Genomic DNA, 19,340 nt, shown 5'->3' on the forward strand with positions numbered 1-19,340 from the left:
TATTTAAAATTCAGCATCTGCTAAACGCTTCCCATTAGACTAAGCTCCCTTCACAAACTATCCTTCTCGGCTCTGGCCATCTGACTGAGTTCAGAATGCTTTCCCAAGGCAGACAGAGCTAATGTCAGTAGGACAGGCTTCCCCTGGGGAGGAACAGTTAATCTATTTAATGGGGGAGGACAGGTCCTCTGGGGGAGTGACACTCTTTTGGTTAACACTCTGCCTTGTCCCTAAACCATCATTTCCAGGGCATGCCTCCTAAGTGCAGACTAGAGACTGGGTCGGCTTTTCCCGTAGAAAGCCAGTCATGGTGAGGAGTTACTGAGCTGGTGTTCAGTTGCTGGCTGGTGAGCACTTCAATTCCTTCCTGCAGTGATGTTCTCCTAAATGACAGTGTCTTGCTTTTAAACTTCTAGTCTGTGGTTCTATTCCTAGTCTGTTCTCCACAACCATTTGGAAGAGTCTAGTTAACGGTCCAGAGCGACCCAGACCCAGGGAGTGATAGAAGTGGACTTCAACAGTGCTCCAATTTTTAACGTGTTTGTGAATCACCTGGGGATTTGGTGAAAGTGCAGATGCTGATTCAGTAGGTCCGGGGTGGACCCTGGGGTTCTGTATTTCTAGTGAGCTCCCAGGTGATGCTACTGCTGCTGGTCCAGGGACCACAGTTTAGAGTGGCGAGGGACTGTAAGTTGTGAATCAGGTACACACACAGTGAGACCCCCTGATGTCTTAGTTTTGCATCCTTCCCTTTTTCCTTTACTCTCTGGGGATGATGAAGCCAGGCTCCATCCTTGAGCTCGCCCTGTGCCTGTTTACTCCTCTGTCTGCCTTCCTGGGCGTGAATGGTGACAGTGCTCCTCAGTCCAATGGTCAAGAAGGAACCTCACCCACTTCCCAGTTAATGTTCACTCAGACCATGTTTGTGGTCCCCATTCTTTATAACCCAGAGCTGTATACAGAATTGATGCTCACATTTCCCCATGATGTCTTCTGAGACCACGACATCTTGAAGCATCTGAGGGCAAACCTGGAGAGTTCCTATTCTGGTTCGATGGAGTTACGGTATCCGGGAAGGGGGGGGTTACAAAGCTCTTAAGGAACGTGGAAAAACTAGAGATGCTTAGGACTTACAGACAGAAGCCATGACCTCTCCATACCAGGAATGGAGAGACTGGTCCTTAGAGCCTTAATTCAGCAAACTCCAAGAAGGCTATCTGCAGGGTTTGTCCAGTGAAACATTAGGGTTATCACTTTGTTAAGCCTTTTCATTTTCTTACTCCTAACTTGTTAGCCCCGTGTTATCCTGGAGGGGCTAAGGCCTTCCTCAGAGAGCATTCATTCGTGTCTTTCTCCAGTGACACAATTTCAGGCCTTGTGTCTATGCAGGAACTCCCTTCCCAACTGCCACTGTCCTGCAAGGAAGTGGAAGATATGGCTTCACCCTTGCTCATCGCTTACTTGTCTTCCAGTTCTGGTCCACCGTGATGCTTATCTAGTTTTTGAGCCCAGTTATTTCTTTTTGGATTCTCTCTCTCTCTTAAAATCTAGTGTTGCTGTATGCAATGAGAAGTTCCTATGTTCTCTGACTGTAAGTTTGAAGCTCTAAAAGTGGGTTATCTATACTGCTATTTTAAAGCAGACGAATAAATGGTCAGTGCAGTTTAAAAATCTATCCTTGGATTAAGTGAGATTTGGGAGTGGTGTACCTGGTTGCTACTGTATTATGCCGTCCACTTACAACGAAGGCCAGAGTAGGAAGCAGCACAGAGAAAATCCTTGCTATGCTTCAGAGGTGCTGGGGACGCCGTGTTTTGCAAACTGCCATTTAAACAAATGCGGTTCCAGGGGAGAAAGCTCTGTCACTGTCAAGAATAATTATGCTTCTCTTAGGGGACAAGAACATCGTGAAACATAACTGGTAAGTTTCCCTTTTTTCTCCTGGTGTTAGGATGCTCACAAATTGGTGACCCACATGTGCAAGAACACCCGACAGCCTTTTTAGGTCTGTGTTCAAGTCCTTATTTTAAAATATTTAGAGACCAGAATACATATGTATATTATGCGTGTATTATGTGTGTATATACGTATACACACATGTATCTGTATATATGTATATCTACATTTGTATATATAAAATATATAATTGCATTGTATGCATTTATGTAATTTATTGTAAAATCCTTTTTGCAAAAAGGCCTAGAATAATCTAACAAAAACCAGTCTCACTTTATATTCCCAACCGGACTGGGCAGAGGCTGTATGTTAGTTGAATCACAGTAGGGTGCGGATTAATTAATGTAAAAGTACCTGCAGCCCTTCTTCAGTCTGCCTCCCAGCTCTCCAAAGAAGGGAGGTTCGACTTTGGCTTAAAGCTGGCAGCCAGTGGGCCTAAACCCCCGGTCTCCAACCTGTCAACCCCCTCTCTCTAATGCCTTTCTCCCTCCATCATGCCTCCTGCCTCCCTCACTGCCGCCCGCCCTCCGCACGCGGCTTCCAACCTCACCCAGCCCCTCCTCACCCCGCCCCAGTGCGGCCTCCCTCCATCCTCAGCCGCGCGCGGCCTCCCTGCTCCCTCCATCCTCACCGTACACCCCCTGCTCCGCTCGGCCTCCCTCCGTCCTAAACCCCTCCTCTCAGCGCGTCCTCCCTCCATCCTCGTCCCCGCTCCCCCAGCGCATCCTCCCTCCTCCCACCCCCCACCCCCCACCCCCCACCCCCGGCGGCCTTCCCCAGCCCTCGCGGCCTCACCCCCACGGGGCGGCCTCTTCCGGCCAGCGGGAGGGCGGGCGGCGGGGGCGGGGCCCTGAGGGAGGGGCGGGCCGGTGGTGCGAGCGTCCCGGGCCCGCGCCCCGCCGCCGGCCGGCCGGTCGGTCATGCTCATCACGCTGTGCTACCTGTACCTGTGGGCGCGCTGGGGGCGCCGGCCGGCCGCGCTCGTGCGCGCCACGGTGCAGCGGCTGCGCGCCTCGCGCTGCTCCTTCACCTTTTGCGGCGCGGCCGTACAGCCCAGGGGCGCTCGCGTGTGCTTGAGCCGCGGCGGCCGCGTCTTCTGCGTCGGCGAGAGCGAGGTGGGCGGGCGCGGGGCCGGCGGGGCGCGGGTGGGGCCGGAGGCGCGCGGGGGGCGGGGCCGGCGGGAGGCGCGGCCTCGGGGCTCAGCCAGCCGGAAGCGCTCGCGGGCCCCGCGCTGCACCGGGGCTGCACGCGTGGGGGGGAGGCCCCGGGCTTGGGGGTCCCGGGAGGGCTGAGCTCGGGGGCGCTTCTACTGGCTATGCCCTCGGGAGCCCGGACTGGGGGGACCGGAGGTCCGGAACTGCGACAGGCGGCTTGCCGGGTCGAGTGTATGGGGAAGATTAGCACCCGAACGCCCTGGGCACTGTCCGCTCGGAACGTCTTTTCTGACATCCTCTCCTCTACTGTGGGTTCTACAGGTTCAAGTTTATGAACCTGAATTCACAGAAAGACAAATCCTCAGTCTTATGTCAGATATCTCCTAAGTGACAAAAACGGCTCAGTCAGTCGCGAGTTTTGCCGACCAGGGCACCCCGCTGATTGTCTTTGCATCTATTTTATTTCGGTTTGCACACGGCCTTTGTTTTTTGGATTAGTACTTAGCCCGATGGCTGCAAGTTCAGCAGGCCCTTTCACGTGGCGGTCGTTTAATCTATGCGAAACCTCCGTTCCCTTTCTGGAAAAGTGCGGTGCTGCGCAGATTTCCACTGACTTCACTAACACTGTTTTCGTTGACATTTAAAAGTGTTTGCTTTTAATCGGTTTCCCTTTCCTCTTCGTTCCGGAAAGTTGGCTCACTTGGCGTTAAAGTTAGGTTTCCCATGTGTGCGAAACCGTAGCACCTGCGTGGGAATTAAAATCTTATCTCAGGTTGAATACTTTGTTGTATGCTTAGGTACGGAATTATATTGTGCTACTAACAAATCAAAATTACCCTTATTTGTTAGTATAAACAGAGAATGAGTAACTTTTCTCAGTTGTGAAAGAGTATGCAGCTACTATCACCTAGATGCAAGACGTTTAGACATTCATTCTGCCTGAGGGTCTAATTAGGGCTTAATTGTCCAAGGAACCTGGATTGAGAGAATTAACAAAATAAAGAAAAATTGAGGGGTGCATTTTTCTATTGCAGTTTCCAATCTGGACTCATTTACTTAAAATAGAACCCTTTAGATTAAGGATTTTGGACATTCAAAAATATCGAGATGTAAGTATTTTTAATTTTCTTGGAAGACAGTTTTACTTTTGAACATCTCTATGACTTTATTGGCCTTCTTTTTAACTACCGTACCCATAACTAGTGCTTCTCAGCCCTTTCTGATTGCTCCAGCCTGGTGTGGGGGCACCCCGGCCATACTAGCCTTGGCCTTCCGGGATTCTGTAACCTGATGTGCTCTTGCTATTTGAAGTTAACTTTGCCTCATCCTAGAGCTTTGCTGAAATATTGTCTCAAGGAAATGTTCCCTCATTCTTCAGACTAGATGGGACTGTTTTGCACTGTGCCCAGATAAACTTTAAATTATCCTTCATATTTCCAGTTTTTTATCTTTTTCTCCCTAGGAATTGGGTCTCTTTCGCTTGGTAGCTTGCCTGTGATAATCACTCAGTACTTCAATGAATGATGGAGTGGTTAGTGGTTGTGGCCTGCGATTGGAAAGCTTGGCTATTTGTGATTGGCTGCTGTTAATTCAAGATCTAAAATATTGTGAGGCTAATGATCTGGTTCGTTAAATACCTTATTGTCAGTCTACCTACATTGAAGTAACTTTATAGAAATCAATCTTACGACTTTGTTGTCTCCACATTTTGCATGCTTAGAATCCGATAAATAGAATGTGTATGTTTATATAATTGAAGGTCCCACAGAAATTGATAAGTATAACCAAAGAGTTTTTTTTAATGTTTATTTATTTATTTTAGAGAGGGGGAGGGGCAGAGAGATTGCAGAGAATCCCAAGCAGGCTCTGCAGAGCCCATCACAGGGCTCGAACCTACGAACCTGTGAGATCATGACTTGAGCCAAAATCAAAAGCCGGCTGTCCAACTGACCACCCAGGCGCCCCCAAACTGGAAATTTAAGGTTTTTGTTGAATATGTACATATTCTGTGTTTGAGTAAGATGGACAATCTGTTTTTTGTTGTTGTTTTCATAAAAAAATGTTTTTAAATGTTTATTCATTTTTGAGAGAGAGAGTGAGAGAGAGCAAGCAGGGGAAGGGCAGAGAGAGAGAGAGAGAGAGAGAGGGAGACAGAGTCCAAAGCAGGCTCTGCGCTGTCAGTACAAAGCTGGACACGGGTTGGAACCCACAAACCTCGAGATTGTGACCCGAGCCGAAGTTGGATGCTCAACCGACTGAGCCACCCAGGCACCCCTGTTTTTTGTGGTTAACTGCTATATTAATAATATAGTTTACCCATGGAGAGGAGTTTTTTCTCCTTCAAATTTTCATTTGTTAATTAGCTCAGTAGATATTTATTAATACTGTACTATGTGCCAAGTTATTAGGCCAGGTAAAAGTGCCTTTTGATCTCCCAACAAGGGCGGATTTGAACTGGACTTGTGTGGAGCTTGACCATTTTGCTATTTTTTTGTTTTTTATTAAAATTTTTTTAATGTTTATTTTTGAGAGAGAGAGAGAGAGAGAGAGAGAGAGAACACAAGTGGGGGAGGGGCAGAAAGAGAGGGAGACACAGAATCCGAAGCAGGCTCCAGGTTGTCAGCACAGAGCCCGATGCCAGGCTCGAACTCATGAACCACGAAATCATGACCTGAGCTGAAGTCAGACGCTCAATTGAGCCACCCAGGTGCTCCTGAGCTTGACCATTTTCTGGTGGCGGTGACAGGGCTCACCTCCTGCAGCCTTAGAGTTCAGCTTTTCTCCTCTGGATATGCCTTGATTTTAGTGGGTCAAAGCCTTTTAAAATTAATTTACTGGCCTTTTGGAGGGATTTCAGGAAGGAGAGCACAGGTAAATGGACATACCCAATCTGATAACCCATGTTGATGCTATAATGGCTGGAGGAAGTGGAAGAACAGGGAAGAACAGGTCTTCAGGTTTCTGTTGGTAATGGGCTTCGTTTCACGGCTACGTACTTCTGAGCCTCCTCACCTTTATTTATTTATCTTTTACATTTATTTATTTTTGAGAGACAGAGACAGCGTGAGCAGGGGAGGGGCAGAGAGAGAGGGAGACACAGAATCCGAAGCAGGCTCCAGGCTCCGAGCAGTCAGCACAGAGCCCGACGTGGGGCTCAAACCCACGAGCCGCGAGATCATGACCTGAGCCGAAGTCAGACGCTTAACCGACTGAGCCACCCAGGCGCCCCGGGGCCTCCTCATTTTTAAATGGGCTTCTGAGTTGTAACTTGGAGAGCTCTCTGTACTGTAAGCAGTAAGGAATGGTGGGGGTGAGCCCAGCTTCAGAGTGAATTGTTGATAACAAATATCTAGAGATGTTAAAGTTGTCATGAATCATAGAAGGGATGTTGCAGGTGTTTAATAGCCACAGTTCAACAAGAAACACAGGGTTTATGTGGTCTGCAGGAGAGCATTTGATAAACTTGTATTGATCTCACCTGGGGTTCCAGAGGAAGGGCTGTCCTGGATATTGATGTAAGTGGCTGTTGTGATTTGAAGTGATACTGAATCCCCTCCCCTTTTTTTGTGTTTCTTTCCCTCTATGCAGTCCATTGACGACTTGAACAAATGGGCCCTGTTTCTTGTTTCTCCTTTTATACTCGAAGCAGAACACATAGCATTTGTGACTGAGAGCATCTGGGTGCAAGGTGAGACTTTACAGAGACCATCTTCCTCTTCAGAAAGCGTGAGTAGCATGTTTTTCACTTGTGTCCCATAAGAAAACTATGTCTTAACCAAAAGTAAATTTGTTTTTTTTTTTCATTTTCTTTAAAAAAATTATGTATTTTTTTTGAAAACAATTTTTTAATGTTTTATTTATTTTTGAGAGAGAGAGAGAGAGAGGGGAAGAGCGAGCGAGCAAGCAGGGGAGGGGCAGAGAGAGAGAGGGAGACACAGAATCCGAAGCAGGATCCAGGCTCTGAGCCATCAGCCCAGAGCCCGACGCGGGGCTCAAACTCATGGACTGCGAGATCGTGACCTGAGCTGAAGTTGGACGCTTAACCGACTGAGCCACCCAGGCGCCCCTTTTAAGCCCTATTTTACCACTCTTAGAAGTTCAGCAAAAGTTTGGGATCACTTTTTTTTTTTTTTAATTTTGTTAATGTTTATTTATTTTTGAGACAGAGAGAGACAGAGCACGAATGGGGTAGGGTCAGAGAGAGAGTGAGACAGAATCCGAAACAGGCTCCAGGCTCTGAGCTGTCAGCACACAGCCTGACGCGGGGCTTAAACTCACGGACCAAGAGATCATGACCTGAGCCGAAGTCAGACGCTCAACCGACTGAGCCACCCAGGCGCCCCAGGGATCACTTTTAATGGCATTTCTGAATAATATTTATCCTGTTTACAAGCTCAAATGTCTTAGAATATTTTATTTTATTTTTGGACTCTAGCTACCCAGACTTGGATTAATCCTAATCAAAATGTACTCTCATTGTTGGTTCACACGTGGCCCTCGTTCACTCATGACTTTGAAATTTGTATGATTAATACCCACAAATTTACCACTCAATATGGAAATGGAACACGTACCTATGTGGTCCCCTGGAGTCTATCCACCTGTCTACTTGCCCTGCCCCTCCCTCCCCAGACCAGTTTCTTTTTAGATATGTAAGTCATCTAGGTGAACAAACACCATCTTTCTGAATACCCACATAATTCTTATAAATTACTATTTTTTATTTTTATTTATTTTTATTTTAGGTTGAGAGAGAGAGAGAGAGAGAGAGCGCGCGCGCAAGTGGGGGACAGGGGCAGAGGGAGAGAGGGAGAGAGAATCCCAAGTAGATTCCTTGCTCAGCACAGAGCCTAAGGTAGCGCTCGATCCCACAACCCTGGGATTATGACTTGAGCCAAAATCAAGAGTTGGATGCTCAACCAATTGAGCTACCCAGGTGCCCCAATTTTATAAACTATTAAGCTTATAGTAAGCTTGATGTTTTCTTATATATGCTGATATTTATATGTATATTTTGTAAGATTTCAACTTAAAACCAAGGCCAGCACAAAATATGACTGCTGTGCTGTTAACTTCCTAAATCGTTGTTACTTAACTGTACTTTTTTTTTTTTAAGTTTATTTATATATTTTGAGAGCGAGAGGGAGAGCACACAAGCAGGGGAGGGGTGGAGAGAGAAGCAGATAAAATCCCAGGCAGGCTCTGCACTGTCAGCTCAGAGCGTTACATGGGGCTTGAACTCGCAAACTGTGAGATCCTGACCTGAGCCGAAAACGAGAGTCAGATGCTTAACCGACTGAGCTACCCAGGCACCCCTTACTTGTATTATCTTTATAGGGTTAAGAGATGTATAGCATCTGAAGGAACACAGTTACTGTGCCATGTAGGGTAGAGGCTAAGCTACTATATCAGAGACCCAGAAATGCAGCTATGCAAATAAGGTAGAATTTTCTCTCTTTCTCGGGAGGTGGTTCTGCTCTGTAAGACCATCCAGGGACCTAGTTCCCTTCTGTTTTATTGCTCTGTTATCTGCCCTCTGCCAGCCTTGTTCTCTCTCTTGGTAGAGACTGGTTCATACTGCCCCAGCCACCTCTGTTAACCTCATGCACATCTAGCCCTCAGGATGGGGGAGTAGAGAAGGTGGGAGCCAGCCAGCTTCCTCTTTAAAAACTGTGACTCAGAAGTTTCACGGGTCACTTCTGCTCCTGTCCCGTCAGCTGCAGGGCAGGCTGAGAACTGCAGTCCTAGCTGGACAGCCACGGGTTGAAGGGAAGAAAGACAGACTAGAAGACACTGGGAGATAATTAGCATTTCTCACAGTTACCATTTCATTTAATATATAGTCTAACAAAGATTTAATTAAGATCTTGCTTAATGGCGGGGTGCCTGGGTGGCTCAGTTGATTGGGCATCTGACTTCAGCTCAGGTCATGATCTCACGGTTCATGGGTTTGAGCCCCGTGTCGGGCTCTGTGTGACAGCTCAGAGCCCGGAGCCTGCTTCAGATTCTGTGTCTCCCTCTCTCTCTGCCCCTCCCATGCTCACGCTCTCTCTCTTTCAAAAATAAACATTAAAAAAACCCAAAAATTAAAAAAAAAAAGATCTTGCTTAATGGCAATACCTTACTTATTTCTGGATTTTCTGAGGTAGAAAGATGCCTGCCCACCAGGGAAGATAGCTACTATCCAGTTAATTCATTTCTTTATGATTAGAGGCTTGGTTGGTAGGTCCTGCAACCAGAAGCTGGAGACATTTAGAGCTAATTTTTGGACCACCCTATTACACCGAATTCCATTTTATAAGTTGGTCCTTTGGAAGGAATTGATCTCCGGCCCCTGGCTGGCTCAGCCGGTAGAGTATGCAGCTCTTGATCTCAGGGTCACGAGTTCAAGCCCTGTGTTGGATATGGAGTCTACTTTAAAAAAAGGAGTTGAGGGGAACCTGGTGTCTCAGTTGGTTAACGTCTGACTCTTGATTTCAGCTCAGGTCATGATCTCTCCGTCCTGAATTTGAGCACTTGAGTGCCTTGCTGGGGCTTGGGATTTTCTCTTTCCCTCTTTCTCCTTGCACCTCCCCCATGTGCGTGCGCGTGCACTCTCTCTCTCTCTCTCTCTCTGTCTCTCAAATAAACTTAAAAAAAATAAAAAAGGAGTTGATCTTGTATCTCACTGTCCTCATTCAGGTTGATTGCTTAATGGGATTTCGCATGGGGGGCTGTTATCAATCTATTTTGCACTTAATTCTAAAGTCATTTGAGTTTAACAGGACCCTAAGATACTAAGTTGAAAATATAAATGTAAGAAAAGACTTTTGAACTTAATGAAAAGTTACATTCTTCCATATTCCTAGGATTATAGAACTCCTACAGATACTTAAAATATCTTTTTTTTTCTTTTTTATTAAAAAAAAAATTTTTTTTTAACGTTTATTTATTTTTGAGACAGAGAGAGACAGAGCATGAACGGGGGAGGGTCAGAGAGAGGGAGACACAGAATCTGAAACAGGCTCCGGGCTCTGAACTGTCAGCACAAACTCACGGACCGTGAGATCATGACCTGAGCCGAAGTCGGCCGCTTAACCGACTGAGCCACCCAGGCGCCCCTTAAAATACCGTTTTGAATTTGGGATAGCTCAAATGGCTTTCGTTTGTGGTCATTCTATAGACCGTAACAACAAATAAGTGAATCTTGGGAATTCAGTTTTTCAAAAACCAGCATTCATATATTCATATTTTCACTTACTTAGTCATTCATTAACCTGTTTGTTGACCATCTACTATGTTCCAATTATTTTGCTAGGTGCTGTAACAAATACCAGTGGAGCATGATACATTCAGCTCAATTTTCAATATCTTCTGTACTGATATCAGCAGTCCTATTTAGTAAGAATTGATGACCCAAAAAACTTACATAATTCTTTGCTGCAGAAAATTCACTTATGTTCCTTGTACTCTTACCGAGGCATTCATTCACTCATCCAAGGTTTATCAAGTGCCTATTATATGCCGGCTTGTGTGCCAGAGCTGGAGTTATGTGTCATGTGGAGGTGACAGATGCATTCAGAGATGATGGTCCCTGTCATCTTAAGGAGCTCACAGTGTGGGAGGGAAGACAGCTAAGTAAAGGAACAATTAAAGTTTCAACATGCTAAGTGCAGTGAGAAGGCATGGATAGGGGTGGTGGGCAACCTGTCTATGTAGGGGTGAGGACAGGAAGGACCTTTCAGCAGAGGTCATGTCTGAGCTTTACAGGAAAAAACAGGAATTTGGTGCAGAGGAAGGAAGGGCTTCCCAGGCAGAACAGCAAGGGCACAAGCACACAGAAGTTTGCACCTGAGGCAACCGCACATGGTCCAGTAAAATTGGAGTCTCTGGTGACATGAGTTGGGGGAGTGGTCCAAGATAAGGACAGAGGGGAAAGATGGGGCTGGACTGCTGTATGGGAAATTACCTGGGTGCAGCAGTAGCTTCTAGGAACATTGCCAAGGCAAGGGTGCCTGGCTGGCAGTCAGTGGAGCACACGACTCTCAATCTCAGGGTTGTGAGTTTGAGCCCCACATTGGGTGTGGAGATTACTTAAAAAATAAAATCTTAAACATTGCCGGGCAGGTTCTCTCAACAGTTACAGAGTCGAGAAGCTTGCAGATCAAGTTAAGATGCACAATTCACAGCTTATTAAATAATTTTGGAACATGTACAAGGAACACCTGGAGAGATTAGGGGTCAGTTAACACTTAGGATCAGGGGCCTGCAGTGTGGAAGGACTGTACACCTGAATCCTGGGCTGTGCAGTGTTCACACATCCTGCCTCTTTGCTGCACCAGCCTTCCTCACCAAGGGCCTAGGTACAGGAGCCAGAGATGAGGTTAAAACTGGGGGCTCAGCAGATGGAGGGTGCATGGGGCCAGCCACACTTGTTCTCTTGGAGAGACTCAGGACGTGTATGTGCGTGGGGCCAGCCACACTTGTTCTCTTGGAGAGACTCAGGACGTGTATGTGCGTGGGTCCCCCCCACACTTGTTCTCTTGGAGAGACTCAGGACGTGTATGTGCGTGGGGCCAGCCACACTTGTTCTCTTGGAGAGACTCAGGACATGTGTGCCTGGAAGTGCTGTGCTGTGCCACCTGTGCTTCTTGTCTGTTTTTAGAGACTATACATGGGGCCCTAATGGGTGACTGATTTAGGGATGATATACTGCCAATCTGGAGGTGGTGTAATTTGTGTGTTAAATTTTTTTTTAACGTTTATTTGTTTTTGAGAGAGACAGCGTGAGCAGGGGAGGGGCGGAGAGAGAGGGAGACACAGAATCCGAAGCAGGCTTCAGGCTCCGAGCTGCCAGCGCAGAGCCCGACGTGGGGCTCGAACCTACGAACTGTGAGATCGTGACCTGAGCTGAAGTTGAACTCTTAACTGAGCCCCCCAGGGGCCCCTTAATATTTAAGATTTACTTGGTCCGTCCATGACTTTCTGCCTAGGGGTAATAAATACTCTCTGTTCTTTCCTTTTTATCTGGGTTCATTACAAATATTTTCCATTTGTTTCATCTATCTTTAGGGTGTCTGACAAGTTCCTAACTTGATGTACAAGTCCCATCCATGCTGTTGGTTTTTCTTGTTTTCTGTGTAGCAGAACTGAATATCCTTCAGTCGTACAAACACGCATGTGCACAGATCACGAGAAGTTTATGTGTGCTAGTTAGGAACTTGGACTTCACCCAATGGACAGTCGTTTTTGGTGGATGCTGGATCGTTCGTGGAGATCGGGAATATGGCAGGGAGGGCTGGTGGAGGGACTGCTGAAAGCAATGCAATTTTGTGCGTTGTTTGGTCAGCTTTGCTGAAGTAACACATGGCCCTAGCACCTCAGTTGCTTCTAACAAATATTGGTTTCTTGCTCATGTTACAATATAGGCTCAGCTGATTTGCTGTATTAAGCTGTGACTCTGCTCTGGGCTCTGCTCCGTGCATCCTTCTTGTGCAGGGACCCAGACTGAAGGAGCATGTCCGTCTGGGGACATGCCATTCGCGTGCAGATGGCAGGAGTACGAGCTGGCAGAAACTCGGTGTAGTAGATGGTTTGTACACCCAGGGTTATGTGGTGGAATGACGTTCTGGGACTTCCAAGGCCAGATCATAAGAAACTTTGCAGCTTCCGCCTGGGCTCTTGGAACTCAGCTCCCATGCTGCCAAGTGAGGAAGCTCCTGCTGGTGGGCAACCATCTTGGGGAACCATCTTGGATGGGGATCGTCTGGGCCCAGTTGAGGCACCTTAGCCGCATGGAGCGGAGTTGAACTGTCCCTGCCAAGCCCTGCCCCTATTGAGATTGAGCAAAATGAACGATTAGCCTAAGCCACTAAATTTGGGAGTTGTTGCCCAGCGATGGGTAACTGGAACACCTGGGGTATCTTTTAAATCTTCTGCTCTCAGCTTCCCAGGATCAGTGGGGTGGGCACGTAAAGTGGGCAGTGAGCACTTGGGGATGCTAATGCAGTATACCTTAGGGGGCCTCAGGTGCTTAGGGGACACATACGGAACCCAAGAAATAGAAAAAGGGTGTGTCAACAAGGGTATTTCTGTTATTTTCTGACTCTCACCTACTCAGAAGATTAAGGTACCTGAACCCTCCTTTTCCTTGGGTGTCTGCTCAGTCCTGGTTTTCAAGTACCACTTGGTTTCATCCATCAGCTCATTATAGCTCCTGCTTGCTATGGAGTTGTGACGCCCCTTACACTGTCACTCGATTTTCCGGTACCCTTCTCCTAAAAGTGCCACAGGGCACGTTATCCTTGGAAGTAACAGCGTGAGAATGAAGTTTGTCGTGATCCTTTCCCTCTGTGTTTCCAAACCTGAAGTCTGCAGGGTTACCCTCACGTCAGAGGTAACCCCCTTCCTTCGCTCTCCCAGCGTCACACGCTTCCCATCTCTGCGTGCCTCACACTCCTCCATCCAGTTTGTCACTAGAGATTTTAAAAACCAGGTGCGCCTGGGTGCCTCGGTTGAGCGTCTGACTTCGGCTCCGGTCATGATCTCACAGTCGTGGGTTCAAGCGCCACGTCAGGCTCTGTGCTGATTGTTCAGAGCCGGGAGCCTGCTTTGGATTCTGTGTCGCCCCTCTCTTTCTGCCCCTCCCCTGCTGACACTCTCTCTCAAAACTAAAATAAACATTAAAAAAATTATAAAAACCTAACGTGTGATTAAGTTGATTTGGAAGAAAGGAATAAGAGCCAGGTACATTAGCAACATCAATTATCTGACTGGAGAACTGATTGTAACTTGTTGTAGTCTGGGTTCTTCAGAGAAGCAGACCCAACAGGGAGTGTGTGTGTGTGCACCACAGTAGGTGTGGCTGTTGAGTCAGGAGGTCATCTGAGGGCAGAATTCCTTCTTCCTTGGGGGACCTCAGTCTTTTTCTCAGAAGGTCTTCAACTGATTGGGTGAGGCTCACCCACATTATGGTGGATAAACTGCTTGACTCAAAGTCCACTGACTTAAAATGCTAATCACATCTAAAAAACACCTTCACGGTTACATCAGGATGGAAATTTGGCTACATGTCTGGGTACCATGGCCTAGCTGAGTTGACGCATAAAATTAGTCATCACTTGGTTAACTATCAACTGGCTATTCCCACCTTTGCTGTAGAACTTAAGCCCACCGTGTGCTGCGGGCGGCCTTGGGAAGGACAGTTGGTTAGAGAGCCACCCCTGAGAATTGAAGCGAGTGCCTCTTGGCCCTGGGCCTTCCTCATGGACGTGCGCTGAGTGGAGCAGGTGCACCACCGCTGCCTGCTGTCAATCAGGGTGACGACAAGTCAGGAGCTTTGGTTATGGAAGGGATTTCTGCCAGGAAATCCCTTTGTGTAGGGCTGACCAGGGCTTCCTTAGCTTTGATCTTTGGGAGTAAGCCTTGGGTTTGACTTCCCCTTTCTTTCTCGGTCCCTTTGTTTCCACCTTGAAGGGCAAAGTGGAAGTGCCCTGTCTGCTCTCAGACAAACGGCCCTGGATGCATCAGTGACAGTGTGGCTTTGCTTTGATGGAGCACACAGCGCTGCTTGAGGAGTTTGCATGGTCTGTGGCTCCTGGACCACGTTTCTACAAAAAGGAAATGCACTTAGGTGAGGAAACAGCTGGCTGAGTTGAGAAACTTGATCAGGGACCTGTGTGTATTGTTCTCTGGCCGCTTCCTGTCCTTCCCCACGCTTCGTTTATCTCCCACTTCTCTCCTCCTGGGGGCGGGGTGGGGGGAGGATTTAATTATTGGCTCCTTTTACACTAAATGCTTTCTTCAAGGCATAGTTCCCCAGCAGTGCCTGCTCCAGCAAGGTGCTAAATCTGCTTTTGAGTGACTAAACTCTGGGCTGGGTCTCCACTGGCTGAGTGTTTTTCCTCATTCTTTGATAGCCAGCCATAGCCCTGAGAACACCGGTGCTTTTAGCCTCATTCAGGACGTTGGTTATCCTGTTTCTTTTCACGTTTCCCATTCACCCTCATCTGCAAAGTCCTCTTGCCAAGGCGATAGTTTATCTTCTTATCCTCCTGAGCTGACATCCTTCCTCTATTCTCAAAGCTGGAAATCAGCTAAATATGTGTCTGAACTGTAAGCTTCTGAGCTCTGCTCTCATCTTGGATCAGAGAGGTCAGATTTGAAATGCAGAGTCCTACTGAAACGCTGGTCAGGTGAACCCTACTCTGGCTGCACATCTGGTGGGAGGTAGAGAAGTTGGTGATCAAGTGGAAGGAAGGCCACATGTAGAGCCAGAAGGAAATTCTGAGGATTTTTTTTCCAAATATTCTAGACCCATTAGTGGGTTTCCACCTTTTTTTTTTTTTAAACATTCATTCTTGAGAGACAGAGCATGAGCAGGGGAGGGGCAGAGACACCGCACGTGCACACACACACACACACACACACACACACACACACACAATCTCAGGTAGGCTTCAGACTCTGAGCTGTCAGCACAGAGCCCGATGAGGGGCTCACACTCACGGACCGTGAGATCATGACCTGAGCCCAAGTTGGACGCTTAACCAGCTGAGTCACCCAGGCGCCCCAGTGGGTCTCCACCTTTTGACTGTGAAGGACTTGCATTTGTTATTTTTCCTTCTAAGACAGTGATTCCCATCTTTTAAAATGACTTCCTGAATTAGAAACATTAGATTCAATTTGGAATCTAAGGAGAGAAATGAAATACTAAGGAATAGGATTTTGTGGGGTGGAGTTCACCCTTGGAGGGCTACAAACTCTTGTGATATCTAGAACTTTTTCACCCTCCACCCCCACTCCCCTCCATCACCCTCAAACCAGTTTTGTCCCATTTGGCGGGTATACCGTCCCCACTGAGAATACCTGTTTTGAGGACTCCATGTTTAGAATAATATGACTGCCTCTCTGTGGACCAGGTACTTTGCGTATCACTCCCGTTGATCTCTCCCAGTAACCTTCTGAGGTAGGTAGTCTTACCACTTCTGCCTTACAGACAGGAAACCCAAGCATGGGTTTGAGTGACTTGCTTGGGTCATTTGGGTCATATAGCTATTAGCCAGGGGAGCCAGGACTCAGTTCCGGAAGTTGGGCTCTGGAGTCCTCCCACTATCTAGACTGCCCTGGAACAGTGTGGAAATAAGTCAACTGCCTTGATTCTTTTCTTTTTTCTTTTTATTATCATTTTTTTTATTAAAAAAAATTTTTTTAACGTTTATTTATTTTTGAGACAGAGAGAGACAGAGCATGAACGGGGGAAGGGCAGAGAGAGAGGGAGACACAGAACTGGAAGCAGGCTCCAGGCTCTGAGCCATCAGCCCAGAGCCTGACGCGGGGCTCGAACTCACGGACCACGAGATCGTGACCCGGGCTGAAGTCGGACACTTAACCGACTGAGCCACCCAGGTGCCCCTCTTTTTTCTTTTTAAAATGGAGATACAGTTCACATACCATAAACCTCATCCTTTTAGAGTATACAGTTATAATTCATTAGCTGTGCGGTCATCACTGCTACCTAATGCCATTTTCATTGTGCCCCAAAGAAACCACGTATCTACCAGCAGCTGCTCTCCACTCCCCCATCCCTGGCCTGGCCACCCCTAATCTACTTTCTAACTGTTTAGATTTGTCTGTTTTGGATAGTTCATACACATGGAATCGTGTAATATGTGACCTTTAGTTATTGGCTTCCTTCACTTAGCATCATGTATTTAAGGTGCAGCCATGTTGTGACAAGTAGGTGTGTTGTGATGTAGTTGTGACATGTGACATTCATCTACATGTGACATTCATTCTTTATCATGGCTGAATAATACTCCATTGTATGGATATATGCACTTTGCTTATCCCTCCCTCTGCTGATGGACCTTTGGGTTGTTTCCACTCTTTGGTTATTGTGATTAATGCTGCTGTGAACACCTGTATACAACTTCTGTGTGTGGACGTACATTTTCAGTTCCTTTAGGTACATACTTAGGAGTGGAATTGCTTGGTTGTTTGGTAATTCTTTTAAGTTTTTTTTTTTTTTTCAATGTTTATTTATTTTTGGAACAGAGAGAGACAGAGCGTGAACGGGGGAGGGGCAGAGAGAGAGGGAGACACAGAATCGGAAACAGGCTCCAGGCTCTGAGCCATCAGCCCAGAGCCTGACGCGGGGCTCGAACTCATGGACTGCAAGATCGTGACCTGGCTGAAGTCGGACGCTTAACCGACTGCACCACCCAGGCGCCCCGGTCGTTTGGTAATTCTATGTTTAACTTTTTGAAGAACTGTCAGGCCTTTTTTTTATTAAAAAAATTTTTTTAATGATTATTCTTGAGAGAGAGAGAGAGAGACAGAGTGTGAGTGGGGGAGAGGCAGAGAGAGAGAGAGGGAGACACAGAAACCGAAGCAGGCTCCGGGATCTGAGCTGTCAGCACAGACCCCGATGCGGGGCTCGAACTCACGGACCGCAAGATCATGACCTGAGCTGAAGTCGGAAGCTTAACCGACTGAGCCACCCAGGCGCCCCTAATGTTTGTTTATTTTTGAGAGGGGGAGAGAGAGACAGAGAGAGAGAGAGTGTGAACAAAAGAGGGAGGGAGGGGGCAGAGAGAGAGAGGGAGACACAGAATCTAAAGTAGGCTCCAGGCTCTGAACTGTCAGCACAGAGCCCTGTGTGGGACTCGAACTCCTGAGCTGTGAGATCATGACCTGAGCCAAAGTTGGATGCTTAACTGACTGAGCCACCCAGGTGCCCCAAGCCTTTTCCAAAGAGGATGCGCCATTTTATATTTCTGTCAGCAATGTAGTGGGTTTCTGATTGCTCAACATCCTCCGTAATACTTGTTAGTAGCCATCTTTTTGATTATATCCATCCCAGTAGAGGTGAAGCATCGCACTGTGGTTTTGTTTTGTTTCCCTTAATGACTAATTAGGGATGTTGTGCCTCTTTTCAAGCGATTATTGCCCCTCGTATCTTTTCTTTGGAGACCTGTCTGTTCAGACCTTTTGTTTTCTAGTTCTTTATGTGTTTTTGTAGATTGAAGATGCAAGTCTTTTATCACGTAAGTGATTTGCACACATCTTCTTCCATTTGGTGGATTGTCTTTCTATTTCCTTGAAGCTGTTCTCTGAAGCATAAAGATTGTGATGAAGTCCAGTTTATCTGGTTTTTCTTTTGTTGCTTGTACTTTTGGTGTCCTATCTGAGAAACCATTGCCTGATCCAAGGTCATGATGATTTACGCCTGTTTTCTTGTAAGAATTTTGTAGTTGTAGCTCTTACATTGAGGATTTGATCCAGTTTGAGTTGATTTTTGTACCTGGTGTAAATAGCGTTAGGTAGGGGTCCATTTTCATTCTTTTGCATATAGATACCCAGTTGTACTGGCACTGTCTTTGAAAAGTTTGAGGTTTCTCCGTTGCCTTTCTGGGCAACCTTGTCCAAAATCAGTTGTCTGTAGATAGGTGTGTTTATTTCTGGGCTCTCAGTTCTGTTCCATTGATCTATATGTCAGACCTATGATGCCAATTGGACCTTGACTTTTGAACCCCACGTTTCCTGGATGAGCAGGTAACGTCACGGTTTGACTTGTGGCAATTCCCCTTACTTCTAGGGTTGGGATTTGCCCCAGCCTTGGGCCTGACCATACTTCATTATCTAGTTGTTTCTTCAGTGCTGTTAGGATGATGTTCTATTGATGTTACCCAGCGTGTTTTCACTGTTTTCAGCAAGAGTCACTTCTAAAAACCTAACCTATCAATATAAACAAATGGAATTCAAAATCATTTAGGAAATTTGGGGCAGTGTATCGCCGAGACAATTTATTTTGGGAAGCAGAGAAATGATTCATGGCATCTTAACAAAAGACCACTCTGTTGCTTTTAAAACCAGCTTCATTAATAGCTAATAATAGTGGCTTTCACTAGTTGAACACTTTTTCTGTCCCAGGCTTTCTGCTGGGGGCATTACATATATTCTTTAATCTCATTAACACAACAAACCTAAAAGATGACTGGAATGAGGAAGCTGGGACTCACGGGGTTCTGAGATTTGCCTGAGGACACACAGCCAAGATAAGCCCAGTCTGACCCAGACCCAGGTCCTTGACTCCAGAGCCAGGCTCCTGTCCCTTGGGGCTCCCCTTCTTGTCCTAGTTTCACATTCTTCTTTTACAAAAACTGGAGCACATCAAGGACGGAGTTTTGAACCGGGACAGGCGGGAGCTTTCTGGAGTTTTCCAGTTTTAGGAATCGCTGGGAAGCCCCT

General features: G+C 46.8%; 1 protein-coding gene across 8 annotated transcripts in view; it reads left to right on the forward strand.

Annotated features, from left to right (window-relative positions):
• HLCS (holocarboxylase synthetase) overlaps positions 1-19,340 on the forward strand; it is a 234,880-nt gene that overhangs the window by 16,961 nt on the left and 198,579 nt on the right. For 3 of the 8 annotated variants that reach the window (XM_045036627.1, XM_045036628.1, XM_045036626.1), the window contains one exon: positions 6,699-6,836. Coding sequence is in view for 4 of the 8 variants with exons in the window: in XM_045036629.1 (XP_044892564.1) it covers positions 2,877-3,071; positions 4,145-4,219; positions 6,699-6,836 (408 nt within the window). In the remaining 4 variants the exon portion in view is untranslated. Of the gene's footprint in view, positions 1-2,812; positions 3,072-4,144; positions 4,220-6,698; positions 6,837-19,340 lie in introns of those variants that run through there. The other 5 variants (XM_045036629.1, XM_045036630.1, XM_023238750.2 and 2 more) reach the window with 4 other exon arrangements.

This window comes from Felis catus, chromosome C2 (genome assembly GCF_018350175.1).
Source record: "Felis catus isolate Fca126 chromosome C2, F.catus_Fca126_mat1.0, whole genome shotgun sequence".
In the NCBI taxonomy this organism is placed as follows: Eukaryota; Metazoa; Chordata; class Mammalia; order Carnivora; family Felidae; genus Felis; species Felis catus.